The 18971-nt window shown below is 44.7% G+C and overlaps 2 protein-coding genes across 3 annotated transcripts in view; one reads left to right on the forward strand and one right to left on the reverse strand.

The window, feature by feature from the left end:
* Nucleotides 1-4263: 4263 nt before the first annotated feature.
* On the reverse strand, nucleotides 4264-12767 carry rragcb (Ras-related GTP binding Cb). Its single transcript, XM_017486143.3, has 7 exons — nucleotides 12251-12767; nucleotides 11457-11660; nucleotides 9763-9962; nucleotides 7359-7473; nucleotides 7048-7190; nucleotides 6810-6958; nucleotides 4264-6695 (listed from the first exon to the last, which is right to left on the reverse strand). The coding sequence occupies exons 1-7, from the start codon at nucleotides 12539-12541 to the stop codon at nucleotides 6526-6528; spliced, it is 1272 nt and encodes a 423-aa protein (XP_017341632.1). The 5' UTR covers nucleotides 12542-12767; the 3' UTR covers nucleotides 4264-6525.
* Nucleotides 12768-13666: 899 nt separating this feature from the next.
* Nucleotides 13667-18971, forward strand: part of trappc9 (trafficking protein particle complex subunit 9) — a 246251-nt gene continuing 240946 nt past the window's right edge. For both annotated transcript variants that reach the window (XM_053685549.1, XM_053685550.1), the window contains exons 1-4: nucleotides 13667-13777; nucleotides 14706-15314; nucleotides 18453-18598; nucleotides 18938-18971. The exon at nucleotides 18938-18971 is cut by the window's right edge and continues 92 nt beyond it. In XM_053685549.1, coding sequence (XP_053541524.1) covers nucleotides 14725-15314; nucleotides 18453-18598; nucleotides 18938-18971 — 770 coding nt within the window. In that variant the 5' untranslated portion in view covers nucleotides 13667-13777; nucleotides 14706-14724. The remainder of the gene's footprint in view (nucleotides 13778-14705; nucleotides 15315-18452; nucleotides 18599-18937) is intronic.

Consider the following 18971-nt stretch of genomic DNA (forward strand, 5'->3'; position numbering starts at 1 on the left):
ATCCCATTCCAAACCCATGGGCATTGATAAGGCACTGCAATACCTTTGCAGCTGTAACAGCCTCCGATCGTCCGGGAAGTCTTTCTACAAGATTTTGGAACGTGTTTGTGGGAATATTTGCCTTTTCAATCCAGTTGAAAGAGGTGTAACGACGCCAGGAACCGATGCTAGACGACGTTCCAGTTCCAGTTCCTTAAAGGTGTTCAGTGGGGTTCGGGTGCAGGAGTTCCTCCAGACCAAACTCTTCAAATCGTGTGTTTACGGTCCTCACTTTGTGCACAGGAAACTGAGGGCGGGTGTGGGTGCAGGTTTTCGTTCCAATCAAGCAGGAGCCATGCCCGATTCCACCCGTTTGATCAGTTGAGTTTGGGTTTCAACAGACTCGGGTGTGGCTCCTGCTTGGATTGGAATGAAACTCTGCACCCATCGCACCAGAATACACATTTCCACTGCTCCAGAGTCCAGTATCGGTGCTTTGCTCGGCCCTGCATATAGAGATCTTCGGCTTGAGTTCAGCAGCTCGGCCATGAAACCCATTTCATGAAGCACAGGTCTTGTTCTGATGTTGCTTCCAGAAGCAGTTAGTGATTTTTATCTTCAGCTTCAGCACTCTGTAGCCCCACTCTGTGACTCAGCTGTTGTTGCTCCTAGACGCTTCCATTTCACAGTACCAGCACTTCCAGTCGATTGAGACAGATCCAGCAGCACCAGCTGACTTTCGGCATTCCGTACAACCCATTCTGACAACTGTTGTCTATGGAGAGTGCACGGGTGTGGCTACCACACCTGCCTGACTTTATTCACCTGTTAGCAATGGGTGTGGCTGAAACACCTGAACACAATAATTAGGAAGGGGGTGCACATACCTTTAGTGCATCCGGAAAGTATTCACAGCGCTTCACTTTCCCCACATTTTGTGATGTTACAGCCTTATTCCAAAATGGATTCAATTCATTATTTTCCTCAAAATTCTACAAACAATACCCCATAATGACAACGTGAAAGAAGTTTGTTTGAAATCTTTGCAAATTTATTAAAAATAAAAAACTAAAAAAGCACATGTACATAAGTGTTCACAGCCTTTGCCATGACACTCAAAATTGAGCTCAGGTGCGTCCTGTTTCCTCTGATCATCCTTGAGATGTTTCTACAACTTGATTGGTGTCCACCTGTGGTCAATTCAGTTGATTGGACATGATTTGGAAAGGCACACACACCTGTCTATATAAGGTCCCACAGTTAACAATGCATGTGAGAGCACAAACCAAGCCATGAAGTCCAAGGAACTGTCTGTAGACCTCCGAGACAGGATTGTATCGATGCACAGATCTGGGGAAGGGTACAGAAACATGTCTTCAGCTTTGAAGGTCCCAATGAGCACAGTGGCCTCCATCATCTGTAAATGGAAGAAGTTTGGAACCAGCAGGACTCTTCCTAGAGCTGGCCGCCCGGCCAAACTGAGCGATCGGGGGAGAAGGGCCTTAGTCAGGGAGGTGACCAAAAACCTAATGGTCACTCTGACAGAGCTCCAGCGTGTCTCTGTGGAGAGAGGAGAACCTTCCAGAAGAACAACCGTCTCTGCAGCACTCCATCAATCAGGCCTGAATGGTAGAGTGGACAGATGGAAGACACTCCTCAGTAAAAGGCACATGACAGCCCGCCTGGAGTTTGCCGAAAGGCACCTGAAGGACTCTCGGAACAAAGATTGAACAAAGATTGAACTCTTTGGCCTGAATGGCAAGCGTCATGTCTGGAGGAAACCAGGCACCCATCATCACCTGGCCAATACCATCCCTACAGTGAAGCATGGTGGTGGCAGCATCATGCTGTGGGGATGTTTTTCAGCCGCAGGAACTGGGAGACTAGTCAGGATCGAGGGAAAGATGAATGCAGCAATGTACAGAGACATCCTTGATGAAAACCTGCTCCGGAGCGCTCTGGACCTCAGACTGGGGCGAAGGTTCATCTTCCAGCAGGACAACGACCCTAACCCGATTGAACATCTCTGGAGAGATCTGAAAATGTCTGTGCACCGACGCTCCCCATCCAACCTGATGGAACTCGAGAGGTCCTGCAAAGAAGAATGGGAGAAACTGCCCAAAAATAGGTGTGCCAAGCTTGTAGCATCATACGCAAAAAGACTTGAGGCTGTAATCGGTGCCAAAGCTGCTTCAACAAAGTATTGAGCAAAATACTTATGTATGTGTGCTTTATTTCTTTTTTATTTTTAATAAATCTGCAAAGGTTTTAAACAAACTTCTTTCACGTTGTCATTATGGGGTGTTGTTTGTAGAATTTTGAGGAAAATAATGAATTTAATCCATTTTGGAATAACACTGTAACATAATGTGGAAAAAGTGAAGCGCTGTGAAGACTTTCCAGATAGATAGATAGATAGATAGATAGATAGATAGATAGATAGATAGAGAGATACAGTAGATAGATAGATAGATAGATAGATACAGTAGATAGATAGATAGATAGAGTAGATAGATAGATAGATAGATACAGTAGATACAGTAGATAGATAGATAGATAGATAGAGTAGATAGATAGATAGAGTAGATAGATAGATAGAGTAGATAGATAGATACAGTAGATAGATAGATACAGTAGATAGATAGATAGATAGAGTAGATAGATAGATAGATAGATAGATAGAGTAGATAGATAGATAGATAGATAGATACAGTAGATAGATAGATAGATACAGTAGATAGATAGATAGATAGATAAGATAGATAGATAGATACAGTAGATAGATACAGTAGATAGATAGATAGATAGAGTAGATAGATAGATACAGTAGATAGATACAGTAGATAGATAGATAGATACAGTAGATAGATAGATAGATACAGTAGATAGATAGATACAATAGATAGATAGAGTAGATAGATAGATACAGTAGATAGATAGATAGATAGAGTAGATAGATAGATAGATAGAGTAGATAGATAGATAGATAGATAGAGTAGATAGATAGATAGATAGATACAGTAGATAGATAGATAGATAGAGTAGATAGATAGATAGATAGAGTAGATAGATAGATACAGTAGATAGATAGATGGATAGATAGATAGATAGATACAGTAGATAGATAGATGGATAGATAGATAGATAGATAGATAGATAGATAGATAGATATTCTCTGATGCATGGTGACAGAAATATGACCTTTATCATGGTAGTAAAGAAGCTTAAATGAAAACGAACTGCTTATAGAAATAACATTTCAACAAAATATAGCTTTATTAACATATGGACGTACTTTCAAGCAAAATAAATCTCATTCGGTTTTTTTTTTGGTTGTTTTTTTTGCAGGATAACAATTCATTTCAATCACGATATTAACGTGAATCAATTCCGCACTGGATTAAAAAAACAGAAACAAAAAAACCCCAACATCCTCCAACATGTCCAACACTCAACGAGAATCCGCATTTCCGAATACAAATATATATAAATATAAATATAAAGTTTTGCGTATAAAAAAAGAAGAAGAAAAAAAAAGATAGATCTTTGGACCCGGACACTCAGGAGGAGACGCTCCGCTCGGCTGTAGAGTAGCAGTGTTAACATTTCAGCACTGAGAGGAAACACACACACAGGTGTAGTGTTAATCCCAGGTGTTTCAGTCTCGGGTATACGTCACTCACACGGACGCTGTGTAATAGTTCAGGAAGAGAACGTTCTAGACGATTCACTGCATTATAGCACGCCCGTGTTGATTTTAGTTTAAAGTGTTAACTCGGGCGCACTGGGGCAGACGCTTCTTCAGAATGAGAGAGAGAGAGAGAGAGAGAGAGAGAGAGAGAGAGAGAGAGAGAGAGAGAGAGAGAGAGGAATGAACACACGCTCTGGGCTGCACCCTCCTCACCTACTGATATCACCTCACGTGTTTTATTCCTTTTATCCCACAGCAGTTCCTCGGGACTGGAACATTTTATTTGTTAAAGGACGGAGAGTCATACTTTTTTTTTTTTTTTTATCCATTTATAGTTACGGTTAATGTTTTCGAACGACCACGAAATACATTACAGCAGGTGTAAACAGGGGTTCCCTCACCAGACGCTCATTTTCTCTCTCTTGAAGTTAATAAGTAAACAACAACAACAACAAAACACAGAGCTTGACGTGTTTCAGAGAAACTGCAAAGAAGCGTAAACTCCTCCGTCCTGAAGATGTCTGAAAACAACCCCCCCCCGACCCCCGACCCCGACACCCCCCCGACCCCCGACACCCCCCCGACCCCCACCCCCCCCGACCCCAGCCCCAAACTCTGCGGTGTCAGAAACGAACGGGCCCAGATGCGTCACGTGACATCCTCACGCCGAACACGAGTACAGCTGAAAGGTCTCGTCTGCCAACGGATTTTGCGCCAATTTAGGAAAACGTCGCAGCAAAATCGAGCATTTTTGGTCACAACAATCATAAGCACACAATAACTCCTGTACGGACGGATTATTACGGTTATTACAGTTTAAATGTCTCTTAAAGGAAGCTGTTTAGACGTGAAGCTGAAAAACACCTGTAAACGTCCAGCTCGACTCCAAACTCGATGTGAAAGTCCTCTGGGTGGAAACTGAAATAAATCGATACACGCCCGGTGCGTCCGTCCCGAACGTGCTTTTTTTTTTTCTTCTTTGCACGTTCTTGTCCGAGACGTGTCATTTCGGGATTTACGTGTCGATCGGACGTTCTCGGCGTACTGTTCTCGTAATAAACAGCGCTTCACTTTCTGGATAAAACGTGTTTAATTACTGTGACTCCGCCCGTGACGGGAGCGCGCCGTAACAGCTGGCCGTCACATCTGGGAACGTACCGGTCTGTGGTGGTGTACTGTACGCGTCGTCGTAGAAACGACCGATTTCCGAGTCCGAGCGGAGGTAAACCGTGTCCTTCTTAGTTTCGTCTGGTTTCTGAGCGCAATTCTGACGTCAAACGAACTCGCTGCGGACGTGTCGGATCAGATCCGATCCGATCCGCGTCTTAGAAGAATCATACGTGAATGTTTTCACACGCACTCACTCACACGCGCACACACGCACACAGAAGTAAAGTATGAACATGCTACATTCTGTTGAGGGACAGTGTGAGAGGTCTGTTATTATAGAAACTAACACGTTTTCCCATCATGCATCACTTCCTACAGATGCCCAGCTACGTTAGCCTTGTAGCACGGGTCGCCAAACGGAAAGAAGCAGACGCCAGACTAAACACGGCGGCCGCAGACGTGCTCCGGGTGCGATACCGGTCTGTTGTAAAGTGACGTAAAGTTTCCAGGATTTTACGGCTGCACGATTTATATCGATATTTCTCTCACACACACACACACACACACACACACACACACACACACACACACACACACGGCAACGTAAATACACGTCTAATCAATCACATCGTTATTTGAACCGTGCATTTAAGCAACGCTAAACGATTTATAAAGGATTTAAGTTTGAAGGGTCAGACAATTAGTCATAAATGTAGAGTTTTTTTTCCATCCCACCTTTAGAGAGAGAACGTTCCGGAAATATTTCTGCTCGGGATAAAAACGAACAAGAGGCGGGTCTACAGACACACACTTATCCACATCCTTGTCCCAGTTGCAAGAATGGAAATATTTCCGGAAGTTTCTCGGCTTAAGAGCAGGAATAGAAATATTTCCGGAATTTTCTCGGCTTAAGAGCAGGAATAGAAATATTTCCGGAAGTTTCTCGGCTTAGGGAGAAGGAATAGAAATATTTCCAGAATTTTCTCGTCTTAAGAGCGGGAATAGAAATATTTCCGGAAGTTTCTCGGCTTAAGGAGAAGGAATAGAAATATTTCCGGAAGTTTCTCGGCTTAAGGAGAAGGAATAGAAATATTTCCGGAAGTTTCTCGGCTTAAGGAGAAGGAATAGAAATATTTCCGGAAGTTTCTCGGCTTAAGGAGAAGGAATAGAAATATTTCCGGAAGTTTCTCGGCTTAAGGAGAAGGAATAGAAATATTTCCGGAAGTTTCTCGGCTTAAGAGCGGGAATAGAAATATTTCCGGAAGTTTCTCGGCTTAAGAGGCGTAAGCAGAGATAAAACGGTGTGTTTATGCATGACGTCTTTGGAGAGAACGTCTAATAAAGGAAATATTTGTGTTCCTGTGTCCATCTGGGATTCAGCAGCGAGTCCACAAACGCACTCAGAATCAGGAAGTTCCTCTTGGTCGAGAAACACATGACGCTAAACTGGAAGCCATAAGATCCCCCTAACTGTTAGCTATACTAGCCTTGAAGCTCCAGTGACTCGATTTGTGGTAAAAATTTTTAGCAGGAACTTTTCCTTTAAGAGTGATGTGAATGGTTGAACCGATCACAGACAACTCGTCACACTCACACACACACACACACACACACACGGGGTTTACTACAGCTGTCCAGATACAGAGTTCATCCTTTAAACCTGCTCCCAAGCCCTCTCTCCTAAATGTAATCTCATCACTTTAGAAGCCCCTCCCCTTATTATGACAACCCCACCCCCTGTAATGTCACACCAGGCCTCTAGGGGTGCCGTTAAGCACCGGCGCTTTAACAGCGCTGCTGCTGCTGCCGCCAGAGTCACCGAGCAGATCTTCTAAGCAGTTCCTTCGGACCACCGTCATCTCGAACACCTCGTGTATGGCCTTCCTCAGACAGTGGAAATTGTAGTCTATCAGACCTGAGGTGAGAAACCACACACACACACACACACACACACAACGTTATGTGCCTTCACAGTCATCAGATGACCGAAGCATCTTTGTTTCTCTGTGTGTGTGTGTGTGTGTGTTACCTTTCTTCTCGAAGCTCTCCTCTCTCAGGATACACACCAGCGCCAGGAACTTGGTGACCTCCTTCAGGTAGAGCACAGTGGTGTTGTTCAGCTTAATGATGGCCAAAGAGTCTTCATCATATGCAGTGCCACTGCCGTCCTCCTTCAGCCTGTGTGTTGAAGTTGAGAGTTGTGAGTTGTGCGCACACACACACACACACACACACACACACACACACACCCAGAGCGTGTATCTCACCCATAAATGCAGGAGACGTCGAGGACCACGTCGATCATGTCGCAGCACAGCTCGTACGACTGCATGTCCACAGGAGAGCTGTCTGTGGCCACGTAGATCTTACTGAGAACATCAAAGAGGAACGCCTTCTCGATCCCTGAGTTCTGCTCACACACACACACACACACACACACACACACACACACACCACAGTGTTCAGCAGGAGAAAACAAACCGATTCAGCACTGCACGGCTAATGGAGTTAATGGAGCTAATGGGAGCTAACGGGAGCTAACGGGAGCTAACGGGGCCCCCCCTCCACACACACACACCGATATGAAGATGTTGAGGAGGTTCTCCAGCGTGGGCAGCTGAGGGATGAGCTTCTGCACCACTTTACTGAACGCCTCAAATATCGAGTGGTCATAGATGCTGGTCAAGTAAAGGCTGAAAAACACACACACAGACACACACACACACACACACACACACACACACACACACACACACACACACAGCAACAAATAAATACATGATGAAAACTTTACTGATAAACAGGGTTATAATGATCTAACGTGCGTAAAAAAACCGACATTTATTATATTAAAGCCAACAAGAAAAACCTAGCATGTTCAGGAAAACTCCGATGCTAATGCTAATAACACAGGGCCTTCAACCCTTACAGTGAGGCTCCTAGAATAATTTTAGATCATTTTATCATTTTTTATAGAATATTTCAGCCAAGCATGCTAATAATTAATGAACACTTGTCTTAAGCTCATGCTAACGGATCCCACTAGCTTACATTCACTTACTCACCTGAGTTATTTATAATAACTTAATAATAATAATAATAATAATAATAATAATAATAGTAATAATAATAATAATAATATCATCATGATCATGTAGGTCCCGTCCGAAAGTATTGGAACAGCAAGGCCGATGCTATTTTTTGCTATGCACGTCACAATGACTTTACAATTTACACATTACTGTACTTTTGGGTTTGAGATCAAAAGATGAAAAGGAGATGATGGATCAAAATTTCAGCTTTCATTTAATCGTATCGGCACCTAGACGTGTTAAACAACTTAAAAGATGGCACCATTTCTTTGAACCGACCCAATTTTTTTTTTAAGTGATCAAAAATATTGGAACATATGACTGACAGGTGTTTCTTGCTATCCAGGTGTGTCCTGTTAGAGTGACTGTTTGAAGAATGAATAGCTCTGAAGGCCTACTCTTGGTTTGAGCCCTCGGTTTCACCTGTGAAGACTGCATGTTGTTTAAAAGGATAAACCAACACGGAGATCAGAGAGCTGTCTATGGGAGAAAAGAGGGAAAAATCAATCAGAGGCATTACACAAACATTAGGCATAGCCAATACAACAATTTGAAATGTCCTGAAGAAAAAAGAAACCACTGGTGTACTTAGCAACAGACACAGAATGGGTCGGCAAAGGAAAACAGCAGCAGCTGATGACAGAAACATTGTGAGAGCTGTGAAGAAAAACCCAAAAACAAAAGTCAGTGACATCACCAACAACCTCCAAAGGGCAGGGGTGAAGGTCTCACAATCCACTGTTAGAAGAAGACTTCGAGAGCAGAAATATCAAGGCCAATACCACAAGATGCAAACCATTCATCATCAGCAAGGATCAGAAAGACAGATTGGAATTCGCAAAGAAACACAGAGATGATCCAGAAAAGTTCTGGAACCGAGATGAACTTCTACCAAAGTGATGGAAAGTCCAAAGTGTGGAGAAAGAGAGGATCTGCTCATGATCCAGAACATACGAGCTGATCTGTGGAACATGGTGGAGGTAGCTTCACGGCTTGGGCTTGCACGGCTGCTTCTGGAACATTCTCACTGATCTTTATTGATGATGAACTCATGATGGAGCAGCAGAATGAATTCAGAAGTCTACAGGAACATCCTGTCTGATAATTTACAGAGAAATGCCTCCGAATGAATCAGGAGGAACTTCATCATGCAGCAAGACAACGATCCAAAACACACTTCCACCTCGACACAGGACTTCATCAGGGGGAAAGTGGAAGGTTTTAGACTGGAAAAGTCCATCACCAGACCTTCACCCAGTGGAGCAGCATCTCACCTCCTGAAGAGGAGACTGAACGGAGAAACCCCCCGAAACACACAACACCTGAAAGAGACTGCAGTAAAAACCCTGGAGAAGCTTCACAACAGAAGAATCCAGCAGTTTGGTGTCAGTGAGTCGCAGGGTTGATGAAGTTACTTCAAGCGGGGGAAATGCAACCGAATATTAAGTGTTATTTACTTCAAGACTTATCTGTTCCTATACTTTTGTTCGCCTAACAATTGGCTGGTCTGAAATCCTAAACTCTCGTCTCATCTCCGTCTTTCGATCTCAAACCCGATTGTCTCTGGTGTACAGCACAAACAGGCCTCGCCGCTCCAACCGTTTCGGAGGGGACGGTCTTTATCGCGCCCAGTTTTTGTATAAGGTTTCCCTTTTACAATATTTATAGTAATTCAAGCAGCGATCATCGGGGTCCATGCACCACTTTCTAAATTTTATGTACTTAAACAATTATGTACCAGTAAATTAAACTCAACCACCGAACCTAATTAAAAAAAATAAAAATAAAAAATAAAACCGCTGAAAATGCTCCACTCTCTATTTTTATGATTTCTTCAGTTTGTATTTAATCTCATTCCTGTTTTTCCTTTATCAGAGACTTGAGGTTTACCTGAGGTGCAGCTTGTCGAGGCTGGCGTCTGCCAGGTCGTCATTAGCCCTCTGGTGGATGTCTCTCTGCGTCTCGATCTTGTGGTCGTCTGAAAGGCCGTCCACCTTGTGCACGAACACCTCGAAGTTGATGTTGGGGTTGACTCGGAAGGCGCGGGACACGGTGAGGTGTAGCCTTCCCAGAGCCTCCATGTAATCGTCCTGCAGGAGGAGACGAGTGTTCAGCTTCAACTGCAGCTGATCCCGTACAAACACTGCGCAACAGCTCCTTCCTCTGCAAAGTCGGCGGAGTCACTACCCTCCCCCAACTGCTTTTATCAAAACTACGTGTCTGTCTGATATCACACCTGTAGTGCAGGGAAAGCTGATCTAGTGTGCGAAACAAATGACAATCAACTGAAAGAAAAAAAATGAGTGATGGGGGGAAAACGAGTGGAAGAAAAAAACATGCAGATGAAAGAAATACCGAGCCAGTGAAAAATTCAAAATGAGAGAAAGAAGAAAAAAAAAAAAAAGAGAAAAATTGTAAGAAGAGGGGGCGAGTGAAGAATAAAAAAAACAAACAGGCAAAAGAATAAATATGCAGATAAAAGAAAAACAGAGCAATTACAAAAAAATTCAGAAAAAAAAAAAGTGACAGGAAAGAAAAAGGGAGAGCAAAAGAAAGAGAGAGCAAAAGAGAAAGCGGAAAAAATAGCATGCGAAAGAAAGCGAAAGAAAAAGGAGAGAGAAAGAAAGCGACAAAGCGAAAGAAAAAGCGAAAGCGAGCGAGAAGAACCGAAATCAGGCGAGAGAAAGAGAAAGCAGGCAAGAGAAAGGGGAAGCGAACGAGGAGAACCGAAAGCAGGCGAGAGAAAGGGAAAGCGAGCGAGGAGAACCGAAAGCTGGAGAGAGAAAGGGAAAGCGAGCGAGGAGAACCGAAAGCAGGCGAGAGAAAGAGAAAGCAGGCAAGAGAAAGGGGAAGCGAACGAGGAGAACCGAAAGCCGGCGAGAGAAAGCGAGCGAGGAGAACTGATAGCAGGCGAGAGGAAGGGAAAGCGAGCAAGGAGAACCGAAAGCAGGAGAGAGAAAGTGAAAGCGAGCGAGGAGAACTGAAAGCAGGCGAGAGAAAGGGAAAGCAAGCGAGGAGAACAGAAAGCAGGCGAAAGAAAGTGGACGTAAACAAGGAGAACCAAAGCAGGCGAGAGAAAGGGTAAGCAGGCGAGAGAAAGCGAAAGCGAGCGAGGAGAACCGAAAGCAGGCGAGAGAAAGGGAAAGCGAGCGAGGAGAACCGAAAGCAGGAGAGAGAAAGGGAAAGCCAGCGAGGAGAACCGAAAGTCAGCGAGAGAAAGCAAGCGAGGAGAACAGAAAGCAGGCGAAAGAAAGTGGACGTGAACAAGGAGAACCGAAAGCAGGCGAGAGAAAGGGTAAGCAGGTGAGAGAAAGCGAAAGCGAGCGAGGAGAACCGAAAGCAGGCGAAAGAAACGGGAAGCGAGCAAGGAGAACCGAAAGCAGGCGAGAGAAAGTGAGCGAGGAGAACCGAAAGCAGGACAGAGAAAGGGAAAGTGAGCGAGCAGAATCGAAAGCAGGCGAGAGAAAGGGAAAGCAGGCGAGAGAACGCGAGCGAGGAGAACGGAAAGCAGGCGAGAGAAAGGAAAAGCAGGCGAGAGAAAGGGAAAGCAGGCGAGAGAACGCGAGCGAGGAGAACCAGCTCACCTGTGCATCGATGACGAAGATGAGCGCTCCGGTGCCTCTGAAAATCATCTCGTAATCAAACGTGGGGTCGAGGAAGTCCACCTGCCCCGGGAAATCCCAGATCTGGAAATGAACAAAGGAGCTGCTGCTGATGTCGTCTTTGAAGATCTTGTTAGTGCTCTCCAGGAACAGCGTCTCGCTCGGGGACATCTTGTGGAAGACCACCTGAGACAGCAGGAGAGTCAGACCACTCACACAACACGTTACCATGGAGACGTTACAGTAACCACTGCAGTGAGAAGTGTGTGTGTGTGTGTGTGTGTGTGTGTGTGTGTACTGAAATTGCGCTTAAGCTTCACTCTGATAAGGAGAGCTTCAGCTCAGAACATTGTCCTCTACACACACACACACACACAATAATAATAATAATAATAATAATAATAAGAGCTGATAATAAGTGAAGTGCTCCCTGCTGAAAAAAAACCCATCACAGAAATTCTAATGGTTTCCACTACAAATACCATTACAAACCATCAACTCTTAACCATTACCGGTCCTTAATGGTATCCACTAGACGCAACATCCCACCAATAGAAGGCAACAAATTACCAGTAGAGACCCACAGGGGGTCTCCCACCAGTACAGTTTCCATTAAAACCATTACAAATTCTGTGAGGATTGCTTATTGTTTTTATTCCAGCAGGACTCTCTTATTTATTCCTTACAGCTGATGGAATGTAACTGTGTATGTATACTGAGAGTGAATAAAGTGAGTGTGTGTGAGTGTGTGTGTGTGTGTGTGTGTGTGTAAAGACCTTCTGTATGGAGGACTTGCCGCTGCGCCTGAGCCCCATCAGCAGGATTCTGGGCTGGTCGCTGTCCTGTGCAGCTAAAATGTCCTCCTCTTCCTCACTGTCCTGCTCTACACCGTAACCCAAACCATCTCTACACAAACCCTCCTCTTTCCGGACATGAAGATGAGGAGGAGGAGGAGGAAGAGGATGGAGGTGAGGATGGAGAGGAAGGTGGTGGTGATGGTGGTGATGATGATGATGATGATGATTTGCCCCGGTATTCAGGCTCTCTCTGCCCTGCTGCACCGACATGTTTAAATCTCTAAATTAATCTCAACTTTAAACCACATAAACTTCTACACACACACACACACACACACACACACACAGAGAGAGAGAGAGAGAGATAGAGAACTCAGGAGAAGAGTAACACACTCACACACACTCTCACACACACACACACACACTCATTTACACAGCCTGTTCTGCTACATGGCTTCACTACACTTATACAACACACACCCGGAAGTAAGTGCACAGGGGATCACGTGACTCCGCCTTCTTCTTCGTTTCTTCTTCATCAACGTGTCGAGTGCGTTTGCGCCATCTAGCGTCTAGAGATCGTATTTATTTATTTAGTTGCTTGTTTATTCGTTTATTTAGTTGCGCGCGGATCTAGTGTCAAACAGTGAAATACAGAAACGCAACAAATTAAAGCGACGACAAAAATAAAATAGTAACAAAATATAAAAAGGCAAAAAATATTAATAATGAATAATAAATGCAGTGCATTAACTATTCTCAGCGACATAAAGAGCACAATAACACTATAAGATGTGTATGAATGGGTGTGTGAGTGTGTGTGTGATTGTGCCCTGTGATGGACTGGCACCCTGTCCAGGGTGTACCCCGCCTCGTGCCCCATGCTCCCTGGGATAGACTCCAGGTTCCCCGCGACCGTGAAGAATAAGCATGGATGGAATAATAATAATAATAATAATAATAATAATAATAATAATAATAATAATAATAATAGCAGTGTCAAAAAGAGAATAACAATGAAATCTAGAAATATAAAATAAAACGTGTGAAAAAAGAGTAAAAGTGCAGTAGTAAGAATAAAAAAGTGATGGGAAAGTAACTTGGCAGTAATTGTAATGACATTCTTTCTTTCTTTCCACTGTAAAATGGGAAAGTGACAGCAATAAAATAATAACACTATAACATTAAAAATATAGGCAGAAATAATAGGCAAATGATTATAATAACATCATCAACAACAACAACAACAGCAATATAAAAGCAATGTAAAACTAAGATGGCAATAAAATAAGGCATTTTATTTATTTACGCCTTTCATGTATTTATTTAAATATTTAAATGCCAGTATTTAATGTATGAACATGCACCACGTGACCGAGTTACTAATCCTCTGAGCCGAGCGGGGCTCCCAAACACAAGATGGCGGTGTCGCTATAGCAACACGCTTCTGTCAGAAAACCACCGAAGGAAAACCCGACACTGTTTTCGGAAGGGACGCGCCCTCATGTAAGTGAAATATTCTCCTAAACCCCAGCACATTTCAGTGATTATCACTGTAGTCTGACTCAGGGAATGTTTAAGGAGTCGCGCTTGGCGTTTATCTGCATCGCGTCGTCAGTGTTTATTTACAGCGTCGTGTTTGTTTTGGTCGTTGTGACACTAGCCGGTAGTAAGTAGGGCTGAATCCCAAACAGAGGAGTAGTGCACTATGTAGGGTGTAGCGAAGGTTATACTGGACTGTATGGAGTGCTCCTAGGTAGGCAGTGTGGAGCCGATTGGGATTCGGTCTCGCTAATATGTCATTTTATGCATTGCTAGCGTTATTATGGTTTCAGATTGGATTAAAGCGGATTAAAACTTTCAATGTTTAGAATAGGAATAAGATTGTACAGATGATTAAGTGTGAACATGAAGTGTAAAGATGTTATTTAATACCTTTTATATGTGTAGTGCACTTACAAAAGGGAGCTAGGGGGTGATTTGTGACACAGCCCTGAAAATTTCTTTCATTCATTCAGACTTCATGGAAGATTTTCTGGCTTTTTAAAAAGGAATATATATATATAAATATATATGTTTATCAAACCCAACGTTAAGGAACATAATACTACAGGAGGTAAGGGAAGATCGAGCCCGGATGGAAATTGTAAAGTGATATATATTTGAATATGTGATGAAATGATTTTGAGGTTAGGGCTGGGCGATTTGATGATATAATATCCATATCGTGATAAATGATACCACGATACAATGTTCTCACACATCTCCAGTATCGTCATGGTTTTTTTTTTTCTCCTCTCCGAAATGCTTTATGAGCAGCTGGTAAGATTTCACACTGAATCATAACGAGATTAGATCATTTCCTGTCTTGCTGGCGGTTTGTGATGAAGCCGTGCGGTTGAACTTTCACACTGTTCTTGTTTCGACTTCGCAGACTTCCTCGGCGCGTCATCATGAGCGTGCCGGATTACCTGCAGTGTGCCGAAGATCACCAGACGGTGCTGGTGCTGGTGCAGCCGCTGGGCGCCGTGCCCGAGGATGACTTCTTCATCGTGTACAAGCGCGTGGCGAGCGTGTCCCAGGTGAGTGTAGGAGACAACCAGCGCTCGCTGTCCGTGCGCTACCGCCACCACTACGCCCCCGAGAACGGAGAGTGGGGCGAGTTCCAGTCGCACCGCAGGGCTGTGGGGCTGGTGGCCGTGGCTTGGTGTGCGGCGGCGGGCAGCGAGTGGGCGCTCACGTCCGAGAGGTTCCGCGCCATGAAGGAGAGACTGGGACCGGCGCTGTACGACTCGCGTCTGCTGGCGTTCGGTCTGAGCGGACACGCCACCGCCGAGCTCCAGCGACCCGACGTGGCCTTCTTCCCCGGATACGACGATTGCCCCGAGCTGGAGAAGACCATCGAGGACTTCATCCAGTCCATCTTCATCGTCCTGGAGTCCAAAAGGCTGGATCGGGCTACGGATAAATCCGGGGATAAGATCCCGCTCCTGTGCGTGCCGTTCGAGAAGAAGGACTTCGTCGGGTTGGACACGGACAGCAGGTGAGTTCCTCAGATGCTTATTATTAATAATATTCCAGATCATGGTTAGAATTGATGCTTGCAACATGTTCTAAAACAGTTGGGACAGGGGAAGTTTTAGGACTAATAAGTGATGAGAAGGTGATGTGAAGCCGATGAGGCAAACGTCTAATCATAATATATAAGGAGCCTCCAAAAAGGCAAAGTCCTTCAAGAGCAAGGACGGGTCGCGGCTCACGAAAAGGACCATCCAAGCTGTTATCAGCCAGCGTCCGTCATGGCATGTGGGCGTGTCTGTGCCCATGGTATGTGGGCGTGTCTGTGTTCAAGGTATGTGGGCGTGTCTGTGTTCAAGGTATGTTGGCGTGTCAGTGTTCAAGGTATGGGGGTGTGTCAGTGTTCAAGGTATGGGGGCGTGTCAGTGTTCAAGGTATGTGGGCGTGTCAGTGTTCAAGGTATGTGGGCGTGTCAGTGTTCAAGGTATGGGGGCGTGTCAGTGTTCAAGGTATGTGGGCGTGTCAGTGTTCAAGGTATGTGGGCGTGTCAGTGTTCAAGGTATGTGGGCGTGTCAGTGTTCAAGGTATGTGGGCGTGTCAGTGTTCAAGGTATGTGGGCGTGTCAGTGTTCAAGGTATGTGGGCGTGTCAGTGTTCAAGGTATGGGGGCGTGTCAGTGTTCAAGGTATGTGGGCGTGTCAGTGTTCAAGGTATGTGGGCGTGTCAGTGTTCAAGGTATGTGGGCAGCATTAATGTAGAAAGATATGAGCACATTTTGGAGTAACGTGCTGCCATCCAGAGCAGGACAAGCCGAACCGCATTCTTCCCGGATTACACGCGCGTGGTCGCGTAAGCAGAGAGTGCGGGTGCGAGCGTGTCCTGCTGCAGTCCTGACCTGTGTCCCATTGAGAACGTGTGGCGCGTTACGAAGTCCCCGTACAGTCGCTCAGCTGATGAAATGCATAACGGATGAATGGGAGGAAATTCCGCTCAGTAAACTTAACCATCTGGTGTCTTCACCCGGCGTCCAAACGCCTAATCGGTGTTATTACAAGAAAAGCTGATGTCACACAGCGCTGAACAGTCGACTGTCCCACCTTTTTTTTTTTTTTTTGAAGTGTGTCGCAGTCATCAGATTTTAAATGAATAAGTATGTTTTCAGAAATAAATTAAAATGTACAAAGTAAAACATCAAATAACGTGATAATAACGTGATAATAACGTGATAATAACGTGATAATAACGTGATAATAACGTGATTTCAGTATAGTACAGCGGGAACTGAATTTTCCAAATCACTCCCTTTATTTACATTTTCCATACTGTCCCAACTTTTTCGGAACTGGGGTTGTCATTAACTTGATTCCTTCATCTTATTACATTAATGTTCTAGATGGCTCTCGGATCAGATCTCGGAGAAAACACGTCAGATACCTGATCCGATTGGAATTCGATTGGGCGGGGGTAATGTTTAGAAATACGCAGTCTTCACTTGTCTGTCTTTTTGTTAGGATTTTATTGATTATATTTATACTTTTATTATATTTATCATGTTTACAACGTAAGTGATCTTTTTTTTGTTGTGTGTGTTTGTGTGAAAGAATTGAACTTTATTTAAAAAAAATGTTCTTGGAGAAGGAAAAGTGGTCTCGTATTATCTTTAATAATTATTTCATTATACTTTTTTATATTGATTTTATTGCAAATTATTATTATTATTATTATTATTATTATTATTATTATTATTCTTCAAGACAAACTATACGTGTGTTTGTGTATAAAATGGTGTATGAAGTGTCTGTGTTTAAGATGAACCTGTGGAATATTCCAGAAGGGAAAAGTCCGGGATGTTTTCCCTCCTCGTTTCCTGTTTTTGTTTCTATTTATTCGCTGTCGCTTTGTGTTTATTTCTCTTTCTTCTTGGCGCTCTTCCGCACTGTGGTGCGAGTTTGTTTTCGGGTGTGAGAAGGTGAGCCGATGAAGTCGGAGTGATATCCCCCCCCCCCTCCACCCCACCCCCCCGCATCACTCCTCCTCCCGCCCGCTCAGAACAGTGTTCTCTGTCCTCAAGCTCCGCCCTCGTAATCCTCCCGTCTTCCCGTCGTCTGTTCCTTTGCCAAGCCGGGCAGAGATGTAGTCTGTGGCCGTTGTCTTTTTTTTTTTTTTTTTTGCCTTTGATCTTGTCCTCATCGCTCTGCTTCTTCCCTTAGTTTAGTTTAGTTTGTGAAGCGCATTTAAAAACGACCGGTGTTGAAATCGACGTGCTGTACAGGAAGTATAACACGGAGTTAAAACTAATTTAAAGGACTAGACAAAAACTGAAAAAAAAAAAAAAAAAAAGGCCCGATGAGAAATTTACACCCTCGATTCAGACCTGAAGAATACACACAGGAAGGAGGAGATCTGACGTGGAGAGGAAGACTAGACCGGAGACTAGGAGCAGCCACGGAGAAAGACCTGTAGGCTTCAGGCGTGAGCGCGGAACTGAGAGCGGGAATCGGGCGGACGGTGGAAGGAGTCCTGGAGCGGTGTACGGGGTGAGAAGATCTTACGGACTTACCCGGGAACCCGGTGAAGAGAAGCGAGGACAGGGTTTCACGTGCTCACGTGTGTTTTACCGCCAGTCGGTAATCCGGTTGCTGCGTTTTCTACAGCTGTTCTAGCAGACGCACAGAGAGTGAACTGCAGTAGTCCGATCCAGATGTTCTGAACACGTGAAGAACAGTCTCGAGGAGAGCATCAGCTCCGCTCTAGCAATCGATCTCAGTCTGCTTTCTACCACTGCACTAATCTGCTTATCGAAACACACAAAAGGTAGAGGCAGGTGTTCGACAGTCACGCGCGTGAGACGAGAGAGGACCCCGCTGACGGATGACGTCGGAGGACGGCGCCGATGGGCCGAAGACCATTATTTCAGTTTTCTGGTCCTTTAGCGGTAAAAGGAGTAGTTCCTTGAGAGAAGACCCGTTTTATAGAAGTTACAGTTGTACAGGTGCTTGTTACGGAGCTGTTGTGTTGGTGATGAACACCGTTCCTGTTGTTGTTGTTGTTGTTGTTGTTGTTGTTAAAGAGTAAATGGGTGTGTTTTCTGTAAGCTTGTTCTGAATGGAAGTATGCCTAAGAGAAGGTCTTCTTCTTCTTCTTCCCCCCGTTGTCCCGGTAAGGCACTATAAGAAGCGGTGTCAGGGCCGCATGAGGAAGCACGTGGGGGACCTGTGTCTGCAGGCGGGAATGTTACAGGACGCTCTGGTCCACTACCACATGGCCGTCGAGCTGCTGCGCTCAGTCAACGACTTCCTCTGGCTGGGGGGTAAGAGCCGAGCCGAGCCGAGCCGAGCCAGGACTTTCACACAGTGAAACAAAATAATCAACATTGAATAATGTCTGTCTGTCTGTGTCTCTGTCTGTGTCTCTGTCTGTGTCTCTGTCTGTCTGTCTGTGTCACTGTCTGTCTGTCTGTGTCTCTCTCTATCTGTGTCTCTCTCTATCTGTGTCTGTGTCTCTGTCTGTCTGTCTGTCTGTGTCTCTGTCTGTCTGTGTGTGTCTCTCTGTCTGTCTCTCTCTCTTTCTCTCTCTCTGTGTCTTTCTGTCTGTCTGTGTATCTCTCTCTGTCTGCCTCTGTCTCTCTCTCTCTCTCTCTCTCTCTCAGCTGCTCTGGAGGGTCTCTGCTCGGCCTCGGTGAT

Source organism: Ictalurus punctatus, chromosome 14 (genome assembly GCF_001660625.3).
Source record: "Ictalurus punctatus breed USDA103 chromosome 14, Coco_2.0, whole genome shotgun sequence".
NCBI classification, from domain to species: Eukaryota; Metazoa; Chordata; class Actinopteri; order Siluriformes; family Ictaluridae; genus Ictalurus; species Ictalurus punctatus.

Bases quoted from the DNA above. Each gene is read 5' to 3' on its own strand.
- rragcb (XM_017486143.3), bottom strand. From the start codon at position 12,541: ATGTCGGTGCAGCAGGGCAGAGAGAGCCTGAATACCGGGGCAAATCAT. The intron at 9,963-11,456 runs GTGAGCTGGTTC...CTCCTCCTGCAG, and splicing joins TCTTCGTCATCGATGCACAG to GACGATTACATGGAGGCTCT. The intron at 7,474-9,762 runs GTAAACCTCAAG...TGTGTTTTTCAG, and splicing joins CTCGACAAGCTGCACCTCAG to CCTTTACTTGACCAGCATCT.